The 8,133-nt window shown below is 37.8% G+C and overlaps 1 protein-coding gene across 2 annotated transcripts; it reads left to right on the top strand.

Annotated features, from left to right (window-relative positions):
- Nucleotides 1–331: 331 nt before the first annotated feature.
- LOC147396243 (ABC transporter B family member 11-like) lies at nucleotides 332–7,424 on the top strand. Of its 2 annotated transcripts, XM_086450868.1 has the most exons (13): nucleotides 332–367; nucleotides 1,100–1,515; nucleotides 1,803–1,857; nucleotides 1,994–2,169; nucleotides 2,257–2,478; nucleotides 2,554–2,792; nucleotides 2,891–3,416; nucleotides 3,530–3,803; nucleotides 4,171–5,057; nucleotides 5,645–5,911; nucleotides 6,016–6,279; nucleotides 6,387–6,680; nucleotides 6,807–7,423. In XM_086450868.1, exons 2-13 carry the CDS (start codon nucleotides 1,171–1,173, stop codon nucleotides 7,158–7,160), a joined length of 3,903 nt encoding a protein of 1,300 aa, XP_086306994.1. In that variant the 5' UTR covers nucleotides 332–367; nucleotides 1,100–1,170; the 3' UTR covers nucleotides 7,161–7,423. The 2 variants fall into 2 exon arrangements, with proteins under 2 accessions (XP_086306994.1, XP_086306995.1); XM_086450869.1 differs by lacking the exon at nucleotides 332–367 and having other exon boundaries at nucleotides 837–1,515; nucleotides 2,018–2,169; nucleotides 6,807–7,424.
- The last annotated feature ends 709 nt before the right edge of the window (nucleotides 7,425–8,133 follow it).

Raw genomic sequence — 8,133 nt, 5'->3', positions numbered from 1 at the left:
ATTAAATTTGGTTTGAGATCTTAACTGAAACACATTTCGGTCGATGATTCTTTGCTCACCAAGTAATCTTGCTAGTTAAGATAAGACAAGAACCTATGTCAGATGCTCGATCAAGCTAGTTTCCTTTGACTTCAATCCATACTGAAAGCTATAAAGTTTACAATTTTCACAATTTTGAAATATAAGTACCCTTTCGAAATTTTGGTGAGTTTTTGATGTTTATGTATTGTTTTGGGCTTTGAGCATCTTTGTTCTTGAACCTTGAATGATGGTTTTTAAAAGTTGCAGAGTGAGTTTTGATGGTGGCATCCATATTCTGTTTTTTTTTGGATTTTGTAATCTTAGCCGGCACTCTTGTCTTATGAAGGTGCAATAACCACCTTTGTTTGTTGTAATTGTGTTTTGAGTTGAAGACAGACCATTGGTTCAATCCTCTCTTCTTTTAATCTTGGTTGATGATATTTTGATCTTAAATGGGTTAAGGGATTAAAGGTTTTTCTTATAGTTTTATATGTGTACGGTGAATTGAAGAGAGATTGACCAATTCTTCTGGAGTTATCAGATTGTTGGTCTAGTACTAGTTTCAAGTTTTCAGTTGAAACCATGGGTTTTGCTTACATACTTTTTTATGTTCTTTAATAATGTTCTCCATTGTCATTTTGAAGAGAGAATGACCTTTTCTAAGTTGAAACCAAACGGTGGGTCTCTCTCTCTCCCTCTCTCTCTCTTTGTGTTGTGGGTGGTTAAGATGGATTTTATTTTGTTTGTGTAGTTGTTGGGATTCTTTCAAATCTTGATTGTATTTTTTGGATTTTCTTCATATCTGTTTTGAATGATTTTGTTGCGAAAACTCTTATGGGGTTGGTTTATGATGGATTGGTAATAGTAAAATTCATCAATCTTACTTTTTCATTTTGTTGTTTTGGTCAATTTCCTAAATTTAATTTTTGAGTTGCAGATAGATTAAAACTCCTGATTCTCACACAGATTAATATTCAAACCATCAAATCTTCGATTATCTTTATCGTTGCCCATCGATTTGCCTATTTGGCTTCACTTATAGAACACTGATTTCTAACATATTTATATTGTCTTGCAGTTATGGTTTAAGCTCAACAGGGTTCAACTTTTGTAGAAGACAATAGGATAACACATCTTGAGGTTCACAACATGGCCGAGGAGAATGGTTTGAATGTTGATATAAATGGACACCAAACCACCGCATCATCAAGCCGATCACCTGTAATTGAGACAGATGGAAGTTCAGGACAGACAGATGACCAACAACAAGATCATGAGAAGAACAAGGGAGGACAGGAGACTGTTCGCACTGTTCCATACTACAAGCTATTCTCCTTTGCGGACTCCAAAGATTTCATCTTGATGGCTGTCGGCACAATTGCGGCTATTGCAAATGGGATGTCCATGCCCGTTATGACCCTTCTCATTGGAGATCTGATCGATTCTTTTGGGCAAACTGCAGGCACCAAAGATACTCTTCGTGTGGTTTCCAAGGTATATACTAAGGACACTACTAGATTGCTTGATTTTAAGCTTAATTTCATATGCAAGATGTGAAAGCCATGTCAAGTATGAAACTTTTCTGTATTATTTGTAGCACCATTTTGAATGCAGAGTAGGGTCCCGATTTCTTTCTCTGTAGTATTTCTACTCTAAAAACTTGCTATCGGTTAGTTATTCTGTGATTCAATAATGTATTCTAGCAAAACCCCTGTTCTTTCAATTGTTAGCCGAGAAATACCAGCTAAAGCACTTGATTAATTTTGATTTTATGATTTCAGGTAGTATTGAAATTTGTTTATTTGGCTGTCGCCTCTGGCGTTGCATCTTTCTTTCGTAAGTACATCCAATTCTATACTTGTACAAGAATCCAACATTCTCACCAAATATAGAACAAAAAAAAATATTAAAAAAAAAAATTGAAGTTTCGAACTAGTGGACACCGAAGAAACACATGTTTGTTATTTTTCAGAGGTGGCTTGTTGGATGATCACAGGAGAGAGACAAGCTGCACGAATAAGGAACTTATACTTGAAAACTATATTGAGGCAGGATATCAGTTTCTTTGATAAAGAAACAAACACGGGCGAAGTTGTCGGGAGAATGTCTGGTGATACTGTTCTTATTCAGGATGCCATGGGTGAGAAGGTATTAAGTCGACCTTGTCTAAACTGAAAACATCATCTCATCCCAAGCTTGGAAGCTTAGAACTAACGATCATCGTATATTTTGTAGGTTGGAAAGTGTATACAATTGATTGCAACCTTCTTAGGAGGTTTTGTAATAGCATTCATCAAAGGATGGCTTCTCACTCTTGTCATGTTGTCTTCTATTCCTCCTCTTGTGATCTCTGGTGCAGTCATGACCCTTATTATATCAAAGATGGCAACTCGTGGACAAGCTGCCTACTCACAAGCAGGGATTGTTGTGGAACAAACAATTGGCTCAATTAGAACAGTACGTAGCTATAAAGAGCCTTTTTTTTTAGTTTTACCTTTTTATGGAAGTATAACTAACATGGTTACTGTACAGGTTGCGTCATTTACAGGGGAGAAAGAAGCCATTAGTAAATACGAAACATCTCTAATTAGTGCCTACAAGTCTGGTGTTCAAGAAGGCCTGGCTTCTGGATTGGGTCTTGGTGCAGTTATGTTCATCATATTTTGTAGTTATGCTTTGGCTGTATGGTTTGGTGCAAAGATGATAATTGACAGAAATTACACCGGGGGTGATGTCATTAACGTCATTGTTGCTGTGTTGACTGGCTCCTTGTAAGTCACAATAAGTTCCTTAAGTTTGGAGATAACTTTAACTTTTCTTTGCGTACAGATATTATAGTATGATTGCTGAGTAATATTTGATGTTTCAGGTCACTAGGACAGGCGTCACCGTGTCTGGGTGCATTTGCCGCTGGACAAGCTGCAGCATTAAAGATGTTTGAAACAATAAATAGGAAACCAGAAATAGATGCTTATGACAGCAATGGGCGTATATTGGATGATATTCGTGGAGATATCGAGTTAAGAGATGTTTACTTCAGTTACCCGGCTAGACCAGATGAACAAATATTCAATGGGTTCTCTCTCTACATAGCGAGTGGCACAACTGCAGCATTGGTTGGACAAAGTGGAAGCGGAAAGTCAACTGTAATCAGTTTGATAGAGAGATTTTATGACCCAAAACCTGGTGAAGTTCTTATAGATGGTATAAATCTCAAGGAGTTTCAGTTGAAATGGATCAGAGCCAAAATTGGGCTTGTCAGCCAAGAACCCGTGCTATTCGCTTCTAGCATTAAAGACAACATTGCGTATGGGAAGGATGGTGCAACTCTTGAAGAAATCAAAGCTGCGGCTGAGCTTGCCAATGCTGCCAAATTCATAGATAAACTACCACAGGTTTTATTTATTTTTTCGATCGTTTGGTTACAAGTTTAAATTGCTCTTTACACTTTAATTTTTTTTCACGGTGATTCAATTGAGTTTTTCAAGGCTATCTATTGTTTATTTAGGGACTAGATACCTTGGTTGGTGAACATGGTACTCAACTATCAGGAGGGCAGAAGCAGAGAATAGCCATAGCTAGAGCAATTCTGAAAGACCCAAGAATTTTACTTCTAGATGAAGCTACAAGTGCACTTGATGCAGAATCCGAGCGAATTGTGCAAGAGGCATTAGACAGGGTCATGGTCAATAGAACTACAGTCGTTGTCGCTCATCGTTTGAGTACAGTTAGGAACGCTGATATGATTGCCGTCATTCATCAAGGGAAGATTGTTGAAAAAGGTATAAAATCTTACACAATTTTATACATGCTATTTCAACCACTGATGCATGGTTTAAAATATCAGAATGTATAGGCTGAGACCGATACGAAAAATTGATCCAGAAACGTTTATTGTTTCGGAAATGCATTGGGTATACCAGAATGTATTGGTCGATACCATATTGATTTTTCATTAACCAAAACATTCAATTGATTCGACATTTTAAACATTGGTTGTAGGTGCATCTCTATCCTATGGTTACTTTGGTCCTTTTGGGGATTGTAATGGCGTAGCTTCAGCTAACCCAAAAAACTTTGGCATAAAGCTTCGATGATGATGAAACGGCCTACCAATTATTATTTTTTTTTTTGGTGTCAATTGATCAGGTTCACACTCAGAGCTCCTCGAGGATCCTGATGGAGCATACTGCCAGCTTATACGCTTACAAGAAATAAACCGAAACTCAGACCAAACCATAAATAATGAAGATAGACCAGATGTTTTGGTGGAGTTGGGCAGGAACTCAAGCCAACGGATGTCCTTCATTCGATCCGTAAGTCGGGGATCATCTGGAGTCGGAAATAGTAGCTGCCACTCGTTCTCACAGTCATTCGGTGTACCTACAGGACTTAACATCCTCGAAACTTCAGCAACAGAACTGGACACTACAACCCCACCACCAACAGAAAGGGCAGCGGAAGTTCCACTTTACCGCCTTGCCTATCTCAACAAACCAGAGATCCCCGTTATATTACTTGGTCTTGTATCTGCCATAATTAATGGAGTCATATTTCCGGTATACGGTATACTTCTTTCGGGTATGATTAAAACATTCTATGAGCCACCAAGTCAACTTCGGAAGGATTCAAGGTTTTGGGCATTGATGTTTGTCATCCTTGGTGTGGCAACATTCGTGGCATCCCCGGCGACAACGTATTTCTTTTCTGTGGCTGGTTGTGCATTAATAAAACGGGTCCGGTTGATGTGCTTCACAAAGGTGGTTCACATGGAGGTCAGTTGGTTTGATGAGCCCGAACACTCTAGTGGTGCAATCAGTGCGAGGCTCTCTGCAGATGCGGCAACTGTGCGTGCTCTGGTTGGTGATGCACTTGCTTTGCTTGTTCAGAACACGGCAACAGCAGTAGCTGGTTTGGTTATTGCATTTGCAGCAAACTGGCAATTGGCTCTCATCGTCCTTGTTTTGCTGCCCATGATTGGACTTAATGGATATGTTCAAGTTAAGTTCATGAAAGGTTTCAGTGCAGATGCAAAGGTTTGCTCTAAAACCCAGAACACCAAAAATTTCTCTTATTGAAAAAATTATTCTCGAAAGTTTATATCTTCCTATGAACCAATATCTATTTTATGTATTTTCAGTTTTGTTCGTATAAGCTCTCCGTAGTAATATCTGATGATAACCCATATATAAAGTATTGTGCAAAAATGCCATTAGATTGATCAAGATTGATAAACTACGAAGATTCAAAGCAGAGAAAACAAAACTCCAGAGATTTATGTGGTTCGGCAATGTTAACTACATCCACAGGTTGCGATAATAGTTCTTTATTGATGACAATTGCGAAAATACAATACAAATTTAGGGTTTCTGAACTTGAAATAGATATGGTGTCCTAGGGCGAAACATGCACTTTCTAAAGATGAAAATGCCCCCGAAGTTGTATGGATGCCCAAACAAAGCAAATCCTGGCCCCCTTTAGGGTCCAGGATTGGGGGGAACACTCAAGATACACCCAAAAAATAAGTGAAGTTAGGGCTATACACCAACATAAATTTCAGTGGTGTTCAAATAATCTATATTTTATTAGATTGTGATCAAGGTTAACGTTCAAATGGTTGCAGATGATGTATGAGGAAGCAAGTCAAATCGCGAACGACGCGGTAGGGAGTATAAGGACAATTGCTTCCTTCTGTGCTGAAGATAAGGTGATGCAATTGTACATAAAGAAGTGTGAAGGCCCAATAAAGACAGGTATAAGGCAGGGATTGATTAGTGGGGTTGGTTTCGGGCTCTCTTTTTTCTTGCTTTTTTGTGTCTATGCTACCAGTTTCTATGCTGGAGCTCGACTTGTTGACGACGGCAAAACAACATTTTCCAAGGTTTTGCGTGTATGTATTCCTTCACGAATATTTCTGAATCTATAGTCGTTTGACATGTAAGTTGGTTCCTGATTCTATTGTCATTAATATGTTTTTTCTTTGCTGCTTAACAGGTTTTCTTTGCTCTAACCATGGCAGCAATTGGAATATCTCAATCAAGCTCCTTTGCACCAGATTCCAGTAAAGCCAAGGCTTCAACTTCTTCAATATTTGGGATTCTCGACCGGAAGTCAAAGATAGACCCAAGTGATGACTCTGGAACAACGTTACACAATGTTGAAGGGGAAATTGAGCTTCGACATGTCAGTTTTAAGTACCCGACAAGGCCAGACATTCAGATATTCTGGGACTTATGCTTGTCTATTCATTCCGGCAAGGTAACTCTTGATAACCTATTCTATTCTCTCCAACACACAAAAAACGGTTTTTTTTTTTTTTTTTTTTAATGCTTGCAAAATCTTATGGTTTGGATCCCATCTATTAGACGGTTGCTCTTGTTGGAGAGAGTGGGAGCGGCAAGTCAACAGTGATCTCATTGTTGCAGAGATTTTACGACCCTGATTCAGGTCACATTACACTAGATGGCATCGAAATTCAGAAGCTTCAGTTGAGGTGGTTGAGGCTACAAATGGGTCTGGTGAGCCAAGAACCCGTGTTGTTTAATGATACAATCCGTGCCAACATTGCATATGGAAAGGAAGGACAAGCAACAGAAGCAGAGATCATAGCTGCATCAGAGCTAGCAAATGCACACAAGTTCATTAGTGGGTTACAACAGGTTAGAACACACGTCCATGCCAAATTTAAATCATTTTTACCTTTTAGTACATAGTACTATTAAAAATGTTATAGTGTTAATTTGTTAATCTATCTTCTAAAAATTGGATAAAAAAAACCAATGCAGGGTTATGATACAATAGTTGGAGAGCGAGGAATCCAATTATCAGGTGGACAGAAGCAACGAGTGGCAATAGCACGTGCCATGGTGAAAGGACCAAAGATATTATTGTTAGATGAGGCGACTAGTGCACTTGATGCGGAATCCGAACGTGTGGTTCAAGATGCTTTAGACAGAGTGATGGTGAACCGAACCACAATTGTGGTGGCTCATCGTTTATCTACGATTAAGAATGCAGATTTAATCGCAGTGGTTAAAAATGGGGTTATTGCCGAGAAAGGAAAGCATGACACTCTACTAAATATCAAGGATGGAGTTTATGCTTCCCTTGTAGCACTTCACATGAGTGCTTCGTCCTAGTAATTTTCTCTATTGTTCTCATATTTTTTCGAGTAAGATTTTTGTGTGTTCTTCATGTTAACCTTCTTTTTGGTCTGGAAGTTTAATTCAATGTAATGTTCTACGGAAGAATAAGAAAAGAAAGAAAATAGCTTCTTCTTTTTTCCCCCCCTCTGAATCACCCTTTTAATAATGTAGGCGTCTGGAAGAATTTGAAAATTGCTCGCCGGCACATGATGTACTATGGCAGTAATTGTTCACTCCACTTGAAATAAAAGTAACATAAATTTTTTGATGAATCTGCCTACATGATACAATAGAGTCCAGTTCGTCAAGAATGTTTGTTCTTCAAAAACATTAAATTATGAAAAGAATATGTCCCATAAGTCTTTTATATAAAAAAAATGCCACTTAATCAAGTATTCAAAAATATCATATTATTACTAGAACAAAAGTTGGTTGTTTTTAAATTCGTAGTAGGTGTGTATCTTAAATCTACATTTTAGTCTTCTTTATAGACAATTATCCATTTTTATTTTTTCACAAAGCAAGCCAAATGAAAACAATGGAAAGGTGCTTATGCACACATCATCAGCTCAATTGTCTCCCCAAACAATCATTAAAACAAAATTATTTTTTGTGAGAGGTCATCTCACCACATAAAAAATGAAAAAAAAAAAAAAAAAAAAGTTGGACTTATCTCCATAGGTCCATTTTCGTACCTCATTTGGTTTGTCAAAAATGGTTCGGCGGAGAATCCACGTAAAGACCCCAAATGGACCCCCAAGACTTCTTAATGAAAATTTTCAATTTTGGGTACTTAGTGCTGATGGTATTGAAGTTTTATAGCTCAAAAATAATTCCTCCAAAGTCCTACCCACTCAAACAGTATGAAAGTTGATGATATGCATCCATTATTTACAACATTGTCTTAAGAATGATTTTAATTGTTGGATTGAATTCTTTTTCAAGAGATTAGATCTAGTGGATACAT

The sequence above is a fragment of the Akebia trifoliata genome, chromosome 8, assembly GCF_017979445.1.
Source record: "Akebia trifoliata isolate Shusen 1 chromosome 8, ASM1797944v1, whole genome shotgun sequence".
NCBI lineage: Eukaryota > Viridiplantae > Streptophyta > Magnoliopsida > Ranunculales > Lardizabalaceae > Akebia > Akebia trifoliata.
Note: the sequence above shows the minus strand (reverse complement) of the source record. Positions and strands in the feature narration are given on the sequence as shown.

Excerpts from the sequence above, each read along its gene's own strand:
- LOC147396243 (XM_086450868.1), top strand. The coding sequence starts at position 1,171 with ATGGCCGAGGAGAATGGTTTGAATGTTGATATAAATGGACACCAAACC. Across the intron at positions 1,516-1,802 it reads CTCTTCGTGTGGTTTCCAAG|GTAGTATTGAAATTTGTTTA; the intron begins GTATATACTAAG and ends TTATGATTTCAG. Across the intron at positions 5,912-6,015 it reads CATTTTCCAAGGTTTTGCGT|GTTTTCTTTGCTCTAACCAT; the intron begins GTATGTATTCCT and ends GCTGCTTAACAG.